The following is a 22317-nucleotide window of genomic DNA, read 5'->3' on the forward strand; positions in this document are numbered from 1 at the left end:
TGTGAAACTATCTTCTATGAAACTTGTTTAACGTTCGATAACTAAAAAAAGAAAAATTAAAAATAAACACATTAGCTTAAATATATGGAATCAATTGATGAAATGGTCAAATAATTTGATGAAAAAGTGGAAAATTAGGCAGGAAAGCAGGCTACTGACCCCCTTTGCCTCTCTCCTCCACAGAGGATTTTTACTCCAAGTAACTGCTGAAAAGAAGAATTCTAGGGCTCCTAGCCTCACACCAAGATGGGACCAGGGCATCTACTAGCATAAAAAGCAGCAAAACCAGACGTTACAAAACAATATATTAGAAATAATTTCAGGATTTTGTAGCTAAACTTACTTCCTTTTTCACTGACTTCCCAGCACTTCCTAACACATTGCCTCCTCCATACCTCTTTGCCCTTAAAGGTCTCGATAACTTAAAGACAGGCAACGAGAATGAGAGAGGGGAGATGAATTGTGAATCTTTGGAAGATCATGGGATTCCAATTTTAGTAATCAAGGTAATGGAGGAAAACCTACCTAAAATCTTGTAAGGCTAACTAGCAGGGGGGAAAACCCAGTCCTGGCAGATAGGCCACAATAGTCACGGTGCAGTCAGCAACACGAGACAATTGTTTCTCCCCCATTTCCCAGATCTTTCCATCCCAAAGCGTTTTTGGAGGCCAGACAAACCTTTATTTTGACATCTCCAATTCTCAAACTACACCACTGCTACTTAGCAGAGATTTTGGCATTTAGCAACACAGTCAGGAAAAAAATTATGATTTGCATATGCTCATATCAGCAGATGAAGAAAAATCAGGACACAAGTGAGGGTGGTGAGATGATGCCAAATGCCAGGTACCCAGGCCTTGTTTGGGATTAAAGCGGCACTTTACAGATCAAATTTAAGAGCATATTAAAAGTTTGGAAGGCATTTTGAAAGAGGTCAGATTGATTTAGGCATAGAAATCCTCATCAGAACCAAATGAGAATGTCTGTCTCCTGTCATATTTACAACAGTATTCAAATACCTACAGAGATCAGTCAGCAACAGTATGGATTTCCAACAAAAGTGCTGGAAAGGGCACCTACTTTCCTTGACTCAGAGAAATCGTTCTGTGTCTACGTAGCTCAAAACATGCTTAAACATCACTGAAAATCCAGCATCTCCTCTCTCTCACGCTCTAGTGAAAAGCTGTTCAAGAAATTACAATTGTGTTCAGCACAACTGTAGGACTGCTTTACAGAAAGGCAATTTTGGCTTTTAACAGCATCTTAGAAACACGATCCTCTTTTGGGAGGTGTGCTGTCAGACTTTCACCAGGCAAGGGGAGACTCAGACTTTCACAGGAATGGTCTGGTTCTTACTTTAGCAAAGTCAGAAACCCACATGGTTGGCCAAGAGTGAAATTACCATATCGACCAAAGCTGTCCACGATTCCTGGAGTTTCACCCTCATTATAAATAAATCAACTAAACTCACCACAACTAGAGAAACAAAACCTCTGCGGTCAAGACAGTTTGTCTCAAAATGCCTTCTGTCATGGCATGAATTCCAGCTGTGATAAAATTTTATAGGCAAGCTGGAGTTAGAGAGACCTTTAAATACGGGGGGAGTGGGGGGTGGGGGACAGGGTGGGGGATGGGATGGGATGGGATGGACGAGACACGGGACAGGGAAAAAAAAAAAAATGAAAACCCAACCCAACCCAAACCCTACACTCCTAAAATTCAGGACTCCACAGAAAGGAGTCCCTTTTTTTTCCCTTACCAGTTTCACTGGAGGCAGGTGGTTGTGCCGAGAAGCACCATCCCACATTATTAAGCAGCTTTCCAAACAGCTTCTTTCTTTCCCAGAAACACCCCTAATTTCTTGAAAAAATTCCTTTATTGTCCCCTCACCACTTTCACCTTCAGAACCTATCCAGAAAAAAGCCATTTGTCAATTAATTCCGGTTCTTTAGATTCCAGATTCTATTATGCTGCACAATGGCTCATGTGCGCCTACTTAACACGGAGGGAAAAGATGCTGCAAAACTGGAAAAAAAAATAGTAGGCTGGGCAGAAGAGATGCCTTCTTCCATTGTGTGCACAGTGCATTTTTGCTGACTGTAAGTTCTTGCACGGCAGGAAAAAGCCCAAATGCCATCCTTGCTCCTGCTATTGGCAGCTGTTCTCTTATCACCAAAGAGAATTTATCGCACCACTGACAGATGCTGAAATTCAGAAGCCGGAGCTGAAAGCCAAAGGGATTGATTCAGAAAACAAAAATGCCAAAACAAAAAGAAAAAAAGAAAAAAAAAAAAGAAGAGCTTTACCAAAAGAAGTCACTTCACTGCACGCATTGCACATGCATCTCTCCACGGGGAGAGGAAAGAGAGCCTGAACCCCCCATGGCAGATGTCAGGCGTTCTGTTCTGGGCACTCCTGCAAGCTGCTCAGGCTCTATACCAAGAAGCGCGCTACAGGAAACCATGGAGAACTTCACCACAACAATCCTAGCGGGGACAGTACGGGGAAAAAGGATGTATCTTCAGGGAAGAAGGCCTTGAAATCAAGCTTTCTTAGTATTAAGGTCACTCTAATTATCAAAGACAAGGTACTTGTGTTCCTAATGGTCTCTCACGGAGTTTGTGGATTGGGGGTGTCCCGGGATTTCTAGTCTTACACACACACTCTTTCAAAGACTCTTTGACTTCCGCAAAGCTATGAACCTTATTTTCTTATATGCAACTCTACCACACATCAGCATCCAGCAGTTAATTTTACAGATGCTTTGGGTAGTTCCGAGAAAGGATGAGACAGGATCTATCTGTTTTACATGACAAGGAGCTTTAAATATCTCTGTCTGCTGATGTAACTGTCAGTAAACAAGTATTCTATACACAGCCCTTTGCAAGCTTTCTTCACACATTGATACAGAACCAAAAGTGCTTTATGCACATAAATAAATGCACAGTCTCTATGGTCATAAACTAGTGCCTGTATTTTATTCACAGGCTTTGCATTGAAACGCACTCCTGAATACAGTATCTTGAAATATACCTCCTTCTTCCCATCCCCAGGGAAAACAGTTGGTTTTAATCAGAGGCAAAGAAAAACAGACCTCTACACCAGAAACAGCTGTAAGCACAACGCAAAGGAAGACATGCGATTCCTTCGACCAACATTCCCATATATATTTTCTCAACTAAGGTCAGACTGGTGACAGATTTCATTCTTGGGCACTAAACTGTCTTTTTGGGAAAACTCGGAGCAAGCCAGACTCTCCCACGGCAGCAGATTCCCACAGCGGGAAGAGGAGTCCCAGGGCACCTCTCAGTTCTTTGCTCGCAACAGAGTTATGAAAGGCCAGATCCCCACAAACAAAAGCGGAGCACTTCCAAAGAAGAGGATCAAACACCGAGCCGGAGCTACCTGAGGAACAGCAGCACCGACCCGCCGTGCACTGCCACGGGTCGGCGAGGAGCGGCAGTGCCGGGATGAGAACCCGCGGCCCTCCCGGCTAACGAGGGAGGCGCTGAGGAGATGGCGCCAGGCTGACACCTGGAGGGAGAGCGGCGTGTGGGCGCGGGAGCGGCCCGCCCGAGGGGAGGCCCCTGCCTGAGGGGACCCGCCTGCCCGAGGGGAGCCCGCCGTGGGGAGCCCCCCTGCCCGAGGGGAGCCCCCCGCCCACCTGCGAACAGCCCGGTCCTCCTACCACCCCCGGCCGGAACAGGCCACCTTCCTGCAGCGCCCGCAGTTCTAGCACGGGCTGCTAGAAATAGGGAAAGTCAGGGCGGGGAAATATTTCAGTGCTTCAAAAATCATCACCGAGAACATTTTCACCCTTTCAGTTTCAAAGCTGAACCCCAAAAGTGGGGTTATTTGCTCCCATTCTGTCATGAGCATCTGAAATGCTTTGTTTGGATAATTCTTCTTCTGAGTAATTTACCCCTGTTGCTGCCTGAAAAAAACCATAGTAGAATGGAGCAGGGCATAGCAAGATCCTGTGGGTATTACAGAGCCGGTACCAGTTAGCTGAAGTAAACTTGCCGCTCCCTCCCCGGTTTTCCTCGCAGGGGAGGCTGAGCAGCAGCGGCAGGGGCTGCAGGCAGAGCAGGGAGCTCAGCGGGGCGCAGCCAGGGTTAACGGGGAACACCAGCTCCCTCCTGACCTCTTCAGCCAGCTCTTCCAAGCCTTCCCCCACCCTGGCCGCTGAGGTGATTTTCGATTCAATAGAAAAGCATGGAACGTCTCGGGCACATTCATTTTTACTCCCAACTAAGCTTATCTGCCAGTAAAACGAGGGATACAGTGTAGGAATTAGGGCAAGCTACTTACTTACCCAAGCAAGGTCAATTTAGGTCAGAGCTATCTCACACAGATGGCTAATTTCAATCACTTACACATACAACACAATTGTTCAATAAGCTCAAAATAAATAGCGTAAGTAATTAATTTAAAGCTGCCCTAATTGTTCCTCAATTTTCCCTATTAATTTAACCTATATCACTTCTCCTACCAAAGCTTCAAAGCTTTAACTTAACAGCCAATTAAAGCTTCTTTTAGTAAAAAAAAAAGAAAAAAATAAGTGCTGTCAGCTCCAATTCCTTCTGACTGAACTCTTTGAAGCACTCGGGATTTCACTTAAATTGCACAGGGCTTAGAAACAAAGTGTTTTTTCCAGGTATAATATTCTCAGTGAGCTAATGATTCAATGGACAATTAAGACTAATTGAGGTTTTAACTTGGTAGCAACTTTCCAAGTGGTATTTGGCTTGACAAAAGCGAGTCAATACTCCAGCGAACAATAAATCCCTCCGTTTATCAGCGGGAGCTGGCAGGAACGTGACTTCCCCAGCTCACTTTCACTGCTGGCAGTGAGAGGCTCCTCGGACAGTCTGAGTTCCCTCACTTGAATTAACGTGGCAGCTACAGTCTTATTCCTTTAAAGGCATGTGTCTCCATAAATGTATATTATCTCCCTCATTCCCCAAGCGAGCATTGCCAAGAGAAAAGCGATTTGTTAGGAAAAAAAGATTGCCACTCTGTAGATATCATTCTTGTTAGCTTGGTCCCAGTAGTCTGGTTCAGAGACTTCAGCTTCCAACTGCACTAGGTTGACCAAAACAGGACTGTTTCCTATTTTTAGCACAGCTGATACAGGTCAGCTGGAAACTGAACTGTTACTCCACCACGGAACAGAAACATCAACAGCCTATGAATTATTTCGCTTTTGAGCAAGCTACCAGGAAACACCTTTGTGGCCTCTTAAGATCTTGTGTCTGGGAAACTGGTACCTGAATTCTCAGTCCTCCTGTGACCCTTGTGAGACTCTCCAAGCCACCTCCTATGTATCAGCCAGTTTAGCTCTTCTCAGCACTGCACCACTCCACAAGCTGTTTTCTACACCCATGCTTTCCTCTGTCCCTAACGCAACTCTGCCGACCGCAGAAGGCATATCCTGTGCTCCATACTAAATACACCCAGCAGTACGATCCAGCTCTCTCCTCTCCCGTCAGAAGAACTATGCCTTCACATCTTCTTTGGGCATGCATTTTCTCTGTGTATCTTTCCTAAACTTTTCTTATTGATTTCACTAATAGCAAGCTTGGGTAAAGGGAAAAAACAGAAAGAGAAGCCATATGGAAAGGAAGAAAGTAAAATAGGAATGAACCATTCAGAGACATGCCTCAGACACATCCCCATAAGCTAAGAACACAAAGTTTCCTAAAGCTAAGCCTGCTGAATTACTGTCGTCAATAAGATTTCTCTGGGTAACTCTTCAAAGCCCTCTGGTACATGCAGGAGAAAAACGTACCCAGCACAAAGAACAGCTGAGAAAGAGGGAGAAGGCATGAGGAACTGTCAGCAGGTCTGCAGAGACAGGGGGAATACTGGTTTCAGAACACTGCCGTAAGAAATTTCAGTGAATGATTGATTAGTAGAAATATTTGAGAGCTCCTGTTGACCAAAACCAACGTAATTTGGGTAACCAAATGGTGTACTGTGGAAATTTTGGGGTGATGTAGCACAGCTGGTTACATCGAACACCTGGTCTTTACTGTCATTCTTGATTTTAAATGCCCATCACCCTGAATCTTTTACTTCACAACACAAATCTCTTTGTCATGGGAAAATCGTTCATACTTGTCACACCATCTCGGAGAAAGGCTTCCTCATTTTGTTTAACGAGACAAAAGACCTTCAAAGAATTCTGCATGGTGCGTTACTGGAGGGGAGGGGCAGGTGAACGAGGATTAACATTCAGCACACGTTTCCAACTTTGAAAACAAGAGCCAGATAATACCTAGTGAATTACTTCTTCCCCCCCCCCCCCTTTTTTTTTTTAAATTAGGAAACAAAAGGAAAAAAATTAAAAGCAAGTGGAAAACAACCCACAACTTTTCCTATCTACATAAAGCAAATCCATTGGAAAAGTCTTCTTCGCTACCAAGATTTACGTTGGTACTTCATAGAATACACCAAAAAAACCCGAAAACGCTAATACTCGTCATCTGCATCAACCTGAGATTGCTGCTGCAAGGTGCAAGCACAACTCCCACAAGCACCCACAGTCCTCGGCAATCTCTACCTCGGCACGTCTGGCCCTGGTCTCCCGCTTTGAAGCGTTTGAACGCTGAGGTGTGCGCGGGAGGCACGGCGGATTCCCCACACGCCTTCCTCCCAAAGCTGCCCGGAGGTGCCGCCGCCTCCCCTGGGGGAACACCGGCTGTTGGGACAGGGGGCGGTCACCGGCAGCGGCTCCCCGCAGGCCCGTTACGAGCGCACACCCGGTAATTGCGATCGCCACGCCGTGACCGCCAGGCCGCCTGCACCCGGCCCCGGCACCCACGGCCATCGCCCCGCACGCGCGGCCTTCCGCCTCCGGGCCAGACCGCCGCTTGCTGGGGCCGGTTCCTGCGGCGGGCTTCGGGAAACGCCCGCCGGTACCTGCCCCGCTCCGGCCCGCAGCCGCCCGCCCCTCCGCCTGCATCCCTGCCGCGGGGAGGGCGCCGCCGCGGGGGAAAAGCCGGCGAGGGGACACGGCCGAGCTGCGGCCCCGGCCGCGGCGAGGACGCGGAGAGGACGGGGCGGCCCGCGGCCCCGGCGACGGAGGGGACGCGGAGGTGACACGGGGCGGACGGGGCGGCGGGGCAGCGCGCCCCCGCGCGGCCGCCCGGTGCCCGCCCCGCGCAGGCGCGGCGCGGTGACGCCATCACCTGGCGACGCGGCAGCGGCCGGGCCCCTCCGGCAGCGCTGGCCGGGCCCTGGGAGGCGGTGGGGCGGGCAGGGCCGGGCGGTAGGGCCCCGCCGGCGACCCGTGAGGAGCGGGGGGCGGCGGGGCGGTCCGATCCGATGCGGCGGCGGGGCGCTGAGGCGGCGCGGCGGGCAGGATGCACCAGAAGCTGCTGCGGAGCGCGCACTACATCGAGCTGGGGAGCTACCAGTACTGGCCCGTGCTGGTGCCCCGTGGCATCCGCCTCTACACCTACGAGCAGATCCCCGTCTTCTTGAAGGACAACCCTTACATCACCGACGGCTACCGGGCCTACCTGCCCTCCCGCCTCTGCCTCAAGAGGTGAGGGCAGCCGCTGCGCCGCCCCGGGCCCGGCGGGCCGAGCCCCGGTTCACCCCCGCCCCGTTGTGTCTCCTCGCAGCCTCTTCATCCTCTCCAACGAGACCGTCAACATCTGGAGCCACCTGCTCGGCTTCATCCTCTTCTTCACCCTGGGCATCTACGACCTGACGGCTGTCCTGCCGGCCGCCGGCGCCTCCCGAGAGGACTTCGTCATTTGCTCCGTCTGCCTCTTCTGCTTCCAGGTAGGGGCTGGGGGCCTGCCGAGGTGCAGGGGTCTGAGAGCGGCCCAGGGAGCTTTTGCCACCTTTGAGAAAGAGAGCGTTAAATCCTACTCACGCGTTGTGTGCGTAGGATTGCAGAGCGAGGTGGACTAAGGTCAGACCTGAGGAAGCATGTTTTAACTTGCTTTGCTTTTAAAGGTAACCGTCAAGCTCAGTGTTTGGCTTGATTTTGACCTGTTTAATATGTGGAGTCAACAGAGGAGGACTGAACATAACTGGCACAGGAGAGAGTCTGTGAAAAACAGCTACACAGTCCAATGCCATATTTAACAGCTTCAGCTGGGCTTCAGGGTTCAGCAGGGTCTGATGTTGCTCCCAGACAGCATCAATTGCTGCTGGAAAGGGTCACCAACCCGAACGTGAAAATCAGCCATGGCCTGGTGCTGGGCTGCAAGGGCAGTAGGGCCTGTATCTTAACTTTTTACCTGCTTTAAACAAGAACGTCTGTGTCAGATGAAATCTGTTCTCGACAGCAGGCTCCAAGTGTGTCGTCGTTTAGCTGCTGAAGTACGCGGTGCCTAAAAAAGTGTGAAGAGCCAAAGTGTGCTGTTTGTATTCCCTGACAAGTGCGGGATGCCTTTGCATAGCTAGAAGTGGGGGAAACTCCCTTGCTGGCTTGGAAGGCACTGCTGCTGTGCTTTTCCTTACTCCTGCTGAGGGTTGCAGAGAAACACAAATATTTATCAGGGAAAAAATTTGACACCAGCCTAGAAGCAAATGAGCGACCTGTGCATAGGAATTCAATTTTGTGTGTGTTCCCTCAGTAAAGTAACGTGGGTGCTAGGCACTCAGGGCAGATTTGGGCTTTGGTTTCTGCTTGTGGTAGTTTGGCCGAGCAGAATTCCACCATCCCACTGTATTTGTGCAGACACAGCCTTGCTCCCTTGCGTGCTGGCCTCTCACTTGGCCTCATGGTCTAGGCCTCAACAGTCCGGTTGTCTTGGCTGTGCAACTGGGGGTTATCATGTCTTGCAAAATTTTCTGTTCCTTCTTCCATCTGCCAGGGAACCTTATGTTAATTTCTGTTGATTACTGGCAGGAATCATAATTGACTGCATGAGGTTGCACTGCAAAACATGCAGCAGGGTTAATTGCATGCTCTAAGCTTCGGAGTTTAAGCTTGCTCTACTCCCTGTTAATTTTTAAGAAATTAATGCATCCTTGTTTGAATGTTTGTATAGGTCTGTATGCTTTGCTCAGTAGGATATCATCTTTTCTGTTGTCACCGCTCAGAGAAGACCAGCCGGCGATGGATGGCATTAGATTATGCAGGAATTTCCATTGGTATCCTGGGCTGCTATGTCTCAGGCGTGTTTTATGCATTTTATTGCAATAATGTAAGTTTGAAGCACTTGTTCACGTCACGTTTAGTTCCTGCGGTCGTGTTGTTGTAGTTTCCACCCTGAAGGAAGGAGGTTCATAGGGGGTGTCTAAATAGAAAATGAGCTGGGAGACAGAGATGGAAACTGAAACAAACTCCTTCTGACACCAGCAGAACTTTACTTGCTGAAGTGATAGGCAAATTGAGATTTTCCTGCCAAGCTGTCAATCGCAAAAGTGTCAAGAAAAATACTTACATTTATATGAAGGCAGGGTAAACTCTACAGGTCCTACCTTTGTCACATGCACGAGGCCGATTATGGGATGTGTCCCCATCACAAGTAATTCAAACCGTTTCCCACAAGGTAGTTTACATGAGGCAGAAACAAGCTCCTCTTCTCTCATCTAGTAGAGGACAAGTAAAATCAGTTCCCTTTAAAGGCCCAGATTACATCCATGCCTACAATGGATACAGCGATCGGGGGAGTTGAACAAGTCTGCTGAGCCAGAAGTATATTGAAAATTTTTGGTCAAGGCACCACTCGGAATAAAAATGATGTTGTACTCCGTGTACCAGAGTGATAAGAGTCCCTTCCCCTCACTGTCAGTTGATAAATAGAAGTCCATTCACTCAAACCCCGTCATTTGCACTCGCAGCAGCGATGGGAGATTTGATGTATCATTATGCTTAGTAGTGTAAACTTTCTACCCAGATTTTACTTTTACACTTGATGAGAAAGCTCACGAACTTGCTTTTGTTTCTTTTTTTTTTTATTTTCTCAGTACTGGCGTCAGGTATATTTAATCACTGTGCTGGCAATGATCTTGGCAGTATTTTTTGCTCAGATTCATCCCAGTTACCTCACACAACAGTGGCACAGGCTGCGCTCCATCATCTTTTGCTCAGTGTCTGGATATGGAATCATTCCCACCATCCACTGGGTTTGGCTCAACGGTGGCATAGGAGCATCTATTGTACAGGTAAAAGAAAACCAGAAGGAAATAAGTTTCCCTTTGGCTTTTCTCTTGTCATCTTCCTTCAGTCCTCCTACACTTCAGGAAATGAGGGGGAAGCAGTGGGAATTAAAATTTCTTTAAGCGCAGAATTCCTTCAGATGGCACGATCCAAATGCAAACACTTAGAAATACATTGAGAATCAGTAAACAGGTTGAGTAGATTAAATCTGCTTTACTGATTTAAAACTGCATCGTGAGAAGGAAAAGTGGGTCCAGGTCTGACCGAGTATCTGCTGGGGAGACAGAGTAGCCTGTGTAGGTGGCCCACGCCCTTGCTCACCCCAGGGCGAGGGTCGGAGCGAAGAGCCTGCGCAGCGGGAAGCAGTCTGTCAGGCTGCTCGAGTGCTCTGGGCTGTCCGCCTCCACAGCTTGAAAGGAAAGAGTGGAACCAGCAGACACTGACAGGATGGTTATTTGCTTCCTCTTCTGTTCCCTGGGTTGGCAGCAAAAATCAGTATTTGCCTACTCAGCCCTCTGTCTCTTACGCAACCCTTATTTAACATCGCTGTGAAGTTACTGAACTATTTTGCTGTTCTTGTCTTACCACTTAGAATTATGCTCTCCAAAACAAGCAGCACAGTACAGCTAAGACTGTAAAGTATGGCCCAATAGGAACACCCCAGAAATCATTGCAATTACCCAGGGACCTAACTGTGCTAAAGAAAATGTTTGTTTTTCATAGCGAGCAGTAATGGTCTTAGATGGGCCCTGCTGGAGGACTGCCACCTGGGGTGATGGTTTAGCCCTGTCCAGAGTTGTCGTTGAACATGGAAGTGCAACATGTGTGAATATATGTAGTCCTTAGACAAAGCACTTAACATTGGCCTTCTACAAATCGAATAAATGGTAGTTGTCCCCCAATGTCTTCCCCCATTTAGTTCCTTCTAGCAGGGCAGAATGGTGTGAATGGTACGCACTGTGTTTCCACACCTCAGAAAAATGCTCCACTTCTGGTAACAAAAATGTTAAGGAAAACAAAAAGCATCTTGTGAATGGGTTGCTTGATTATTTACCATCCGGTCCGTAGTGCTTCTGTGGCCTTGGGTTCTAGCAACTGCAATCCCAAACGGTAAATGAGGTTTTGCACTGAAATCTCACTTATCCTGGTCATTCTGCATAAGATCTGGGTATTGGAAGATGGCCTTTTGCTGACAAATTTTACGCCTGATGCAGGCTGTGCAGGAACACCAAGTAGTTTGTGTATTGAAGCAGAAAGGTTGAGATAAAACAAGTTTCTTGCCATTCAGATTTTCCTAAACTTTGCCATTCGGTTGTTCCTCGTTGGATTTTGTCCATAGATGACAAAGACAGCGAAGTAAGATTCAGTTTTGTCATGCTTTTTTGCTTTTTTCTTTTTTTAATCTTTAGGGACTTTTTTTTTCTTTTCTATTTTTACCTCCTAACAGAATAGGAGAGCTTCCTTTTCTTTTGCAGGAGTTTGCTCCGCGTGTAGTTGTCATGTACTTCATCGCTGCTGTAGCTTTTCTCTTCTATATTTCCAAAGTTCCAGAAAGATACTTCCCAGGTATGAAATTCTCTTCTGGGTGATTTTTTTCTGCAGTTAAGCTTCCTGCAGTGTCAGTCCTTGTGAGTCCTGAACTTCCTGTGAGAGAACAGGTTGACTGTGTTCCCCGTGAAGTGTTCTCATGCAAGTGCTGTGTGTATTTGTATCAAAAGGTGGCAGACAACCTCTGACTGAGTTCGTTAAAGAACTTTCACTGCCTCCCAGGATATGCAGTGTATACTTGAGCTTTGGAGGAGACTGATTGCATTGCACAAGTTACTGCTGAATTTCACAGATTAACCACTTGCCCTTGTCTTCCCGACAGGACAGCTGAACTACCTCGGCTCGAGTCATCAAGTATGGCATATCCTTGCAGTGGTGATGCTGTACTGGTGGCATCAATCCACCGTGTACATCATGCAATATCGACACAGCAAGCCCTGTCCTGAGTATAACACAGACTTGTGAGTGAAGGTATGGCTATTTTCATACTGGTGGGAATAGGATATTACAATAAGCATAGGGTTAAATAATCCTGGGTTTAACTTGCCGTCACTTTCCATCAACCTTCCTAATTAGCTTCCCCTAAGAAAACACTGACTGCTGTAGTACTTGCTGTAAATAAAAAACTAGTGATCTTGATGCCAGCACTCTGCTCATCCACACTGCTGTGTTGCATGAGGCTCAGCTCAGTGAAGCTGCGATGCCCTCAAGCAGAGTTTTAGAGCAGGCTGGACAGAGGTCTGCCAGATCCCTTTCAGCTCTGTTTCACAATTTTAATAGCCTCAAGCCGTCATTAGTATGTGTTCCCAAGCAGCCTTTTCCTCAGGTTTTTGTCAGCTTTTCAGCCTGCTAAACACTGATCTGCATTTTTTTGGAAATCAGGTGAGAGCTGATGATTTCACATGCATAGTAAGCGAGTAAACTTGTTTCCCCACTGTATTTCAGAGGTGCTGTGATGAAATTTCTGATTTTGCGGGTCTGGACCTTACCTGACAAGCTGAGCTACGGAGTTAAGCACTGAGGCAGTTCCTTTTCTGAGTGCTGGACTGTTACCTGCTTACTGGGACAGTATGTTATTACGAGTTTTGAGAAAACCAACAGCATTGCCCAGGATCTGAGATGCATTCTTGATGTTCTGCCATCAAGTACAAATGGGTCTTCCTGGAGTGGGGCAATGGAAAGCTGGGCTGTAAAACTCAGCGTTCCGATCACAGCAGTATTTTTTTTTTATTGGTAAACACTAACAACAAAAGTAAGTGCCCTTGCTGAGCTAATGGGCCTGTATACCAGGTTTTTAGGTTTTGTGTAAGTGCATAATTAAGAAACCACTCCGGACAGCGTGCTTGTAAAACCGTGATAACTGTGGGACCTGGTCTTGGATCTAAATCACAGCGATACAGTGTGCTGCGTCCTTCAGAGTCTTTGAATGACATGCTTACGCTTCAGCTTCGGTATGGTAACATGTAAAACCGCATTTTGTGGACTCTTGTACTTTTCTGGATGAGCTCTTTTCCTTTTTCTGGAAGATCACGTCATCCACCAGAGCTGTATCTTCATTTCAGATCTTAAAAGTTGCTTCCTCCAGTCTGGATAGCACCATTACTTCAAGAAATTTCTCTAGATCCCTTCAGTAATATGGAATTAGTATTCAAAAATGTTTCAGGAGTAGTACTACGTTTGTTACTATCATGCAATGGGTAGAGATACTAGGAATTTTTTTTAGTTAAATTTGTTTATCAGGATGAAAGTAACACACCCCGAGCAATGAACATGCCGGGGATTCAAGTCACTGAACTTTGGCTTTTTAACGTGCAACATATTATAATGTACTTGCAGACTTTGTTCCGGAAAATGACTTATTGCCATAAGCTTGCCACAGTAAAAAGGTTGCCTTGGGTTTTAGAATCTGCTGTGAAACCATCTCCTACAAACTTAATGCTAGGGAGATATGAAACGCACAGGTTATCAGATAGCTGTAGCACAGCATAATTAACCTCAATGGGTGCCAGTTGTTCAAACAGGATTGGAATTCTTTGCATTTCTGGGTTAGAATCAGCATTTTTAAGTGACTTCTGTGTAGCAGCTGTACTTGTGTTTACAGTTCAGTTGAGCAGCAGTAGCAAATGCTACTGCTTTGCACCATCAAGTGTTAGTCAGCATTAGCCATTGGGAGATTCCTCTGCTTGCCTCAAGATGCAGTTACGACTTAATCCCAAGTGACTAAAGCTTGGGAACAGAGCTGTTGAAGGACCCGATTACATCGGTATGGCTAGCGTTAGAAAGCAGAAGGTAGCCCAAGTATTTCTGCTTTGACTACAGGCTGTTCTGAGATTAGGAACTGTCCTCGCTGACCTTGCTACACTTCCCCTTGTTACCTGCAGCGTGGCCTTCGATAGTGTCCCAGCATCTTCTCGCATTTTTTGTGATCGTCTGACAACAGCCAGCTTCATACACACCAATAAGGGCCTTGTAAGATTTCAGACAAGTTGTCTTACACCTGAGGCCAAGGAAGAGACCGCCCTGCCTCACAGCAGGTAGGAGAACCTTGGGCGACCATGGTAAAAGCTGTGTAACACGTGGGAAGCCCTTAACAAACTGTTGGCCTTGTCTATGCTATGCCATTGGCTCTTCCCTCAGAGAGGGTTCTCACCCGATGGATTTTAGCTGATGCAGCGGGGGAGAGGCTGGCTTCCTGCAGTTCCCTCCATGGGGTGGGCAGGCTGCTTTTAGGTACCCCCAAAGCTGTCTGCTGCCCGGGCTGAACGAGCCCAGCTCCCTCAGCCTTTCTCGTTAGGGCTGTGCCAAGGACATATGGACTAGCGACAGAAACCATCAGGCACCTGCACACTCATCGGGGGTGGAGAAGGCAGGACGTGAACTTCTCTGCTGGTGTGCTGGAGAGTAATGCTCACAGTGTTAAGTTCAGCAGGTTGTTATGGGATGGGGGTTTTTCAACTCCAGAGACAAGTGGTGGAAAGAATTGACTTTGCATTTAAGATTCAACTCCCAGACCTTTGAGCCTTTCAGTGTAGACACTGATTTTTTTTATTTTATTTATTTTTTTAAACTTGACAACCAAGCAAGTTTCAAGTGCACTAATTACTACTACTGAAGCCTGACAAGGAACCTGCAGCTTTAAAAGCCTGTTTCCAGTGTTATGTGAACAATACTACTTGGAGAATGTGTGTGTATTGAAAGCCTACTAATGTTATAGTTTGCTAATGTATTTTTTTTAATGTAAACTCTTAACTACTCTGGCATTTTTCACTGGATAAGGAAATTGACTGCAAAGCTGTACATTTTTATTACCCTGACAAAATTTATCAAAGCTGCATGGTGATCTTTTATGTACATACTGAACCTGTAAATAAATCTCAGTTCATTGGATGTTTACTTGGACAGATACCATTCTTGCATCTCGCATAGTGGAACAGCAGATGTGAATTGCCCAGCCACGCAACTTCTGTCACATCCCTTGCATTTTAAATGTACAGGGAGCAGCTGCCTCTTGACTTAACAAAACACAGCACGGATGGGCAGGGGCAGGTGTTGGAAACTGCACCACACCAGCACTGGGTAGTATATTTTACTATCAGTACTTTGTGTTCTAAACGTGTTTTTAGAGGAGCACCTCCAGATGAATCTACTCATGAACTCAGCTTTGCAACCTCTCGCCTTTAGTCTCTAGATAAAAACAGGGCCAGGCCCTGTTTGTATCTTAAGAGCTCTGGCCTTCTCTGTTGCTGTGGCCTAAGCCAAAGAAGGACAGGTTGAGCCTGACTGCTTCAACTGAAACAACAGTTCTCTGTCCCACCTCAGTGTTGTAAAATGAACCGTTGCCCTAATAGAAGCAGTTCAGCCGCATGCAAAAACCAGTGATAAGAAATGAAGTGCTAGCAGTTACGCTGCACAAACAAAAGAAAAAAATGCAGCCAGAAGATTTTAACTGCTTTTGTACCCACAGAGGCTGAAAACAAACCGACCCTCCATCGCAGATGGCACAGGCAGAAAAGCTCTGACGGTACATGTATCCTGCCTACGCGTGCAGCCTGCAGCAGGCATGCCTTTGCGCCCTCCATTACCAGCGCCCGTGCTCATCCTGTCCCACAGCACGTGGTGAGCGCTCACAGACCATTTATTACCAGTAGCCCTCAGGATTGCCCCAAGTCCTTTCCCGCTTGCTCTCTGCCAGGCCTTTAAAGTACGGACAGCGTGCAGATTGAAAGACCTCATAATCCATGAAAAACTGTTTAAAGCAAGAATTTTAACAGCCACAGTTGTTCGTTTTCATTTTAAGCTGAAGCCTCCAGTTAAACTGTATTTCCTTGCGGATTTGCTTTTAACAAAATGAGATTGAAGCAGGCAATAGGCAGAGGCCAGAACAGGCAGGACATAAGCTACAATTTAGTAACTTGAGTCCAGCTGCTGCTCCATCTTTTCTTGACCATTTACTCTTAAGCTTACTTAAGAGTAAAATCAATACCAGCAGCATTCAAAAAACCTCGTCTGGTAAGCAATTGCCTGAAGGGGTCTAATCACATTAAAAATATGTCTAGAGGATTAGGTGCAGAACTATGTCCATGGAGGTAGCGCTGGGAACTGTACTTAACATCTTGGCTATAGAAAAAGGGGCCACACTTCAGTTACCACCTAGGAACCGGAATGCATCCTTTCGAAACTGTTCTGCAGCAAGGCTTTCAAGAGTAGCACTGAACCTAAGGAACTGAAAATAGTGCATGATCAACTGGTTTTTAACAAGCTGGACAAAAGACAGACGACTGGGCAGCAAGTACAAGTATTTCAAAACATTTTTAAGAGTGACAGGAGCCTACAGCTACACAAAGCAACTGGCAGGAGCAGCACTGCTTACAGTGAGTAAATTAAAGCCTAACTGTGAATACTTAATAATGCAATGTTTAAGGAGATCTGCAAAGTCACTGTTACCACGTTTGTTTATTTAACAACTGCAAGTATTTTATGACGTACATCAGTTTCACAAAAAAGTTAAAAGTTCTCTCTTTAGTGGTACACAAAAAAGCTTTAGAAACTTGAAGTCTAACAAGAAATGGAAGTGTAGTTCAGGAAAGTGCACTTAAAAGCTGAATGCCAGCAATTTTAAAGTAGTTTTTATGCTCTTTAATATTAGGCGGTGCCTTAGTCACAAATTTAGCTATACACACAATTTCCTTGATTTTCCTTTCGAAATAAGCACTACAGAAAAGTAACGCAGCAGCCACCCTTCACACTGCTTTTTTTCTTTTGCAACTTTCACTCATACTCACTTCAAGTTGCATGAAAGCAAGTGTGGCTGCTCTGTTACTAAAAACACAGCAACTCCCAAGAGATACGTGATGTGTGCGAGCGTGTGTATATTTTATATATACTTTTCATATATAAAAATACACAATATAGTATAAAAAAACTCCAGATAAACTCTTAATTCTCACAGTAGCAAATATATCGACTTATTTTCACAGTACTTGGTTTTACTAACTGGGACGCTCAGAATGATTAGGAGTTCTTTCCTCCAAAGCTGGTTTTCACGGGTCCCACATTACGCAGGTCAACCAAAGCAACTGCGCACATCTCAAGGCCATTTGAGAATCTGCAGAGAAACACGCCTAGCTTATTTTTCTTTCAATGACCACAACCATTAAGGGCTTCTTAGTACCTTTTGACAGAATCTCTCAAGCAGCTGATTCTAAAAGGCCTACAGTTCAGTCAACATGCTGAAAGAAAAGCTGTAAAAAAATCAACTGGTATCTTCAGTTGAAAGCGTCAGCTCCTTACCTTGCCATTATTGTCTTCGCAGACAGTATAGTACGTGTTTGTTGCAGCAAGGTCTTTCCCGTATTTCAGGCAAGGTCACGATACTCTCCATGGCAAGCACACACATAAGCACGCACACATACCAAACGAAGGCAAAAGGATACCACATTCCCCAACAGTACCACATATCCTCTGCTGAACAGTGGATCTTCGCTGACATTAAACCCAAACTTGGGTTTAGTTGTGTATAAACAATATATACCACGCAAAGTCAACTTAGCGAGGCATACTTGTGTCTTCTCAGTCACAAGAAAGGATAACTTCTTAAAAAAAAAGGTACATTTACACAAAAACCTGTTTCATAAGTAAAATAAAAAAATTTTTAGAAAAGGTTTATTAAGGCCATTAGAAAGCAAGTATCATCGGCTGTAACTCACATGCAGCCAGGGGCATCATTATGCCAGTTTGAGAGTAACTTGGGTTTACAGTTCGCTTTTATCTTGTCTCTCAGTTTCTGTGTACAACCTCACTCCAGCTTCCCTGTACCGTTAATATAACCACTTACAGGCCATCTGCCAAAAAAACAAGCCGATCTGCCACACAAGGAAAACCTGTAGTGCTCCTCAGCCTGAAGTCTCGGGGTAAACAGACAAAAGCCTAACACGCTTTCTTCTGTTCCTAATTCACCTGAATATTTAGGCTAAGTCTGCCAATGCAGAGATGCATAGCCTTTTCCCTCGGTGTCCAAAACCACTCTCCTTTCAGGCAGTGGAGCTCAGCTCCAGACTCAGGTGTTTTGTTAACGCTGTCCTCGGGCACCACATGGCCAAGCAAGCCCTCAAGTTGCTTTTCCACCCAGGAAAGCAGCAGCCACGTGGCTTCAGCAAGCACTAGCCACATTCTAAAGCATGGGTCAGTTGCCTGTTTTATTCTCATTTTGTTTCCACTGACCTGCCCCATTTGTCATATTGCTCTGTTCCAAAAGCTCTTCAGGCAGGTAAGTAACAGTTCAGAAGGAAACTGTAGGAAGGCAGCTCATAAGTACACACAGAGGGGGGGGGGGGGGGGGGGGGGGGGAACCAACCACAAAACACCAACCAAAAAAGATGGATAACCTGAGTATCAGAAAATGCTACAAAACTTGGTGTGCACTTCTTACAGTCTTTGGCACAAAAAAACCCCAGGTGAGAACACTAGTCATAAAGCCTAGGAAACTCCTGTGCAAACAGAGTTGAAACACTTCTACTCATAACTTCCTAAGAGCTTCATTTCTAAGCCTGGAAAAGGCACACTTAACCAAGCACAGCTGTTTCACCCTGTGAGAAAAATGCAAACAAGGAAGATACATGTAATGAAGGTGTACAGATATGGATGAACTACTTTCAAATTCCAGGACTAAGGGAAGCAACCTCACATGTAACAAGGGAGTGTTTCATCAAACCAGCCCCCATATGAGTCAAGTGACTTGGTTCTAATCTGTTGTTTTCAACAAATACTGTAAGGGATCCCACCACCACCCCCACAGATCTTTGGATGACTGTGTAACCAGCAGGAGACTTTGCTGGGCGGTGGGAAGCACAACCTTGAATATTTCACTTCATCTCCTGCAAAAAGGGGGGACATGGGGACACACATCCACAAACACGTCCTCAATATGTGAACATCTAATTATCTACTCATCAGCATTCAGTAGAGCAGGGTATAAAGTTGAGACAAGCAGAGGAACTACCTCCTTCCACCTCCTCTTTAGGACCACCATGGAAAAAAGGCAGACCAACTGGACCGTTCTGCGTTGTACTTGCTCTGCAGACGGTGTACACAGCTTGGCACAAGCAGCAAGGCAGCAGAGAAGCTGCCCCACCTACACACAGCACGTACTTCTACAACAGGCAATGAAATCTTGTCCTCAACAAGCCTGTTCACATCACCTTCCCATCACCTACCGGCACCGCACACTCCCAGGCTTTTAGCCGCAGCTTGTGCACCCAGTGTCTCCGAGGTACTGTGCAGCAGGCCAGGAGTCCTGCCTGTAAGGCTTCGTGGTGTGAAATGCAGCGTACTGGTACGGCAGCGAGCTACCTGCTGCTTACTGCTTCCATTCTGAAACAAATCTGGGTTCAGAGAAGTCTCTTCAAAGCTCAGTGCATTTAGCAAAACTTTCTTATAAAATACACTTAAGTATAATAATAGATTCATCAGAAATCAAGAACATTAGGTTACAGTAATTTCATAAAATTATTATTGTTTTAAAAAACAAGAGGTTTGAGAGAATACACATTTTCTTTGCAGTAAAAATCCACGAGGAAAAGAAAAGGTATTTTCAGACACAAATCCCAATTTGTAATCAAATAAATCTGATGGTTGCACCTCACAGTCAACTGTACAAGTCATCTGAAATACTCTGTATGTGCCAAATAATTTCCTCGTGTAAACCAGCCTCTCTCCCCAGCGTACTGAGTAGTCTTCAAAGTGTGCAAACACTGACTGCATCCCTGCTGGTTTACTCCCCTACAATCAAGCTTTTCATCTCACAAACCATTATATTCTCTGTATCTTTAGTTTTAACTCTAAGCTTCCAGTTTGCTATTTTACATTAATGGCACTTACTGTAAAAATAATTAAAAAAAAAAATTGAATGTTTAGGCACACAAAAAAAATAATCTGCCTTTCATCTCTGCAGCTCCATAGATGTCTACCAGGTCCCAAGCCATAGCTGTGCTCTGGAACTCTGGGCCACAGCCCCTTGAGGACTTGGCTTCTGTATTTTTATGATTAGTAAAGGCAGTTTTCACCTAGGAAACCAAGACTTGATTATTTCCAGCAGATCAACCTGGATATTAGTACATTTTTTGGTTCTTAGGTCTGCTGCAACTGAGACAGTTCCATTAGCCTACCTGTACACCTGGAAAACATTTTTCACGTGATCTCTGCCCACCCCCCCTCCCTCCCTCCATCTCACCACATCAGAGGACTGAAAAGGCAACACAACAGTGCAGAATGACAGTATGTTCCCAGGGCCCAAAGTCACTGACAGACAATGATTCGTATCTGCTTTCTCTTTTCATTCTAGGAGCCATCTGTCATAACACAATGATGCTCTTGGTTTGTTTTTTTCTATTTTTCTCCTAAAATAAAAACCCAGTAAAATTTTGCCATCATTCAAAATTTCATCGTGCAAGCTGGCCATGCAGTCTTGAACTTGAACAAACTGTACAACCCAGGCTCCTGTCAATTCAACTAGATAAATTACTCCACTACTTAAAACTTATATTAAGTAACTCAGAGAGATGGAGGTGGGGGGGCACCCATTGGAAGCATTTACTGTTTGGAAGGAAACGGAGCTGCTCCAAAGGGATCTAACTCTAGCGCCTGTTGCTGCTGGCTCTGCGCACTCTGCACAACCAGTTCCGTGAAGGGTACTGCACCAAAGTCATCTGTTTTCAGCCCATCGCTGCCGTGAATGGCTCCGTGCAAGGAGCTCTGCCTAGGTCTACCAGCCACTACTACCGCGCTGTGATCCCCGCAGCTGTCACCAAACCCTTGATGCTGGGGATGCCGCATCAAGTCCGGAGGGTGGAAAGGTTTGGCTCCGAAAGGATCCAGCAGACTCTCATCTGTCTGCAGAGGGTTGGTTCGATCTTTGCTGTCAGTCAATGCAACGCTTATGTTCTCTTTGGAGTCTGAGATAGTCAGGAACTCGTTGCTGCTCTGCGAGTCCCTGCGGCCCACTTTCTTGTGCCTGCGGGCTCTCTCAGGGGTGCGGTAGCTCGGTTTCAACGCCTTCTTCGTGGTGGTTGGGGGTGCCATGGTGGCGCTTTCCGTTGTTCTTCGAGACCTCCTGTTTCATGCGCCTCTGGCGGGAAGAGAGTTTCTGCAGGTTACGCTGCTGCTTCACCTTCTGCTGCTGACTCCCTGTGATCTCTTCAAAAGGAACCAGCCCAAACAGGTCCTCTTTACTCCCACCAGTCTTGGGGAGAAGGGAAGGCTGAAACGGGGTACAGCCAAAAATATCGACGCTCCGGGGAGAGGTGGGGGAGAGCAGAGGCTCAGTTCCCGCCACCTGGCCATCCTGCTGAGACGCCTTTTTGCTGAAGGGGGCTTTTGTGAAAACATCGAAATCATCCTGTTCTTGGTTCAGGCTGGGAAAAGCCATCTGAGAAGAGACATCTTTGTCCATCTTCTCTCTTGCCTGAGGCTGCAGAGGGAAAAAGGGCACTGCCCCAAACACATCAAATTCTTGGCCAGGGTTCACCTTGATTACCGTACTTGGCACCTCAGACAAGGATGTATGCATTGAACTAGGTTCTCTGATTTCACTGCTGCCCACACCATCTCTGAACCTCCTGCTCAGGAGGCCTTCTGCAGATTTTTGCTTGGTACGATCAGAATCGGAATCAGAACTTTGCTTCTCTTCCTCCTCTTCCTCCACCTCTTCCTCAGAGTCCATGAGGAGAGGTCGGTGGCCTAAATTCTCTGGTTCTGTGTCATTGTCATCATTGAAGTCTCCATTCTCTCCTTGCAAGACTTCTTCATCCTCCTGTTCTTCTTCTTCCTCACTGCTCTTGGGAGAAGGAGGATCAGACTCAAAATCACTCTCTGAGTCATCGCCACCTTTTGTCACTTGTCCGTCTGCAGTTTTCCTCCCTGTCCGGGGATCTCTAAAAGCATGGCTCAGTTTTCCAGCCTTAGTTGGGGTCCCTAAGTTATTTCTTTGATTGCTGGCCGAGTTATCCGCCTGTTTTCCAGGGGAACCTGCAGGTCCGAAGAAAAATGCAAAACAAAACTTGAAATACACTCTTGAAGTCAACAATTATTCCCCACATGCCATAGCCACTCATACCAAGAGTTGATGCAAACAGATATTCTGCACT

The 22317-nt window shown here is 46.2% G+C and overlaps 2 protein-coding genes across 2 annotated transcripts in view; one reads left to right on the forward strand and one right to left on the reverse strand.

Annotated features, from left to right (window-relative positions):
- Positions 1 to 7201: 7201 nt before the first annotated feature.
- On the forward strand, positions 7202 to 15064 carry PAQR3 (progestin and adipoQ receptor family member 3). Its single transcript, XM_056353079.1, has 7 exons — positions 7202 to 7552; positions 7632 to 7794; positions 9015 to 9170; positions 9937 to 10134; positions 11605 to 11695; positions 12000 to 12148; positions 12623 to 15064. The coding sequence occupies exons 1-6, from the start codon at positions 7368 to 7370 to the stop codon at positions 12140 to 12142; spliced, it is 936 nt and encodes a 311-aa protein (XP_056209054.1). The 5' UTR covers positions 7202 to 7367; the 3' UTR covers positions 12143 to 12148; positions 12623 to 15064.
- A 4508-nt stretch (positions 15065 to 19572) lies between these two features.
- BMP2K (BMP2 inducible kinase) overlaps positions 19573 to 22317 on the reverse strand; it is a 62911-nt gene continuing 60166 nt past the window's right edge. Inside the window, 2 exon segments of the mRNA XM_056353094.1 lie at positions 19573 to 21244; positions 21246 to 22198. Of these exon segments, the coding sequence (XP_056209069.1) occupies positions 20765 to 21244; positions 21246 to 22198 (1433 nt within the window). The 3' untranslated portion in view covers positions 19573 to 20764.

This window comes from Falco biarmicus, chromosome 1 (genome assembly GCF_023638135.1).
Source record: "Falco biarmicus isolate bFalBia1 chromosome 1, bFalBia1.pri, whole genome shotgun sequence".
NCBI classification, from domain to species: domain Eukaryota; kingdom Metazoa; phylum Chordata; class Aves; order Falconiformes; family Falconidae; genus Falco; species Falco biarmicus.

Excerpts from the sequence above, each read along its gene's own strand:
- PAQR3 (XM_056353079.1), top strand. The coding sequence starts at position 7,368 with ATGCACCAGAAGCTGCTGCGGAGCGCGCACTACATCGAGCTGGGGAGC. Across the intron at positions 9,171-9,936 it reads ATGCATTTTATTGCAATAAT|TACTGGCGTCAGGTATATTT; the intron begins GTAAGTTTGAAG and ends TTATTTTCTCAG. Across the intron at positions 11,696-11,999 it reads TCCAGAAAGATACTTCCCAG|GACAGCTGAACTACCTCGGC; the intron begins GTATGAAATTCT and ends TCTTCCCGACAG.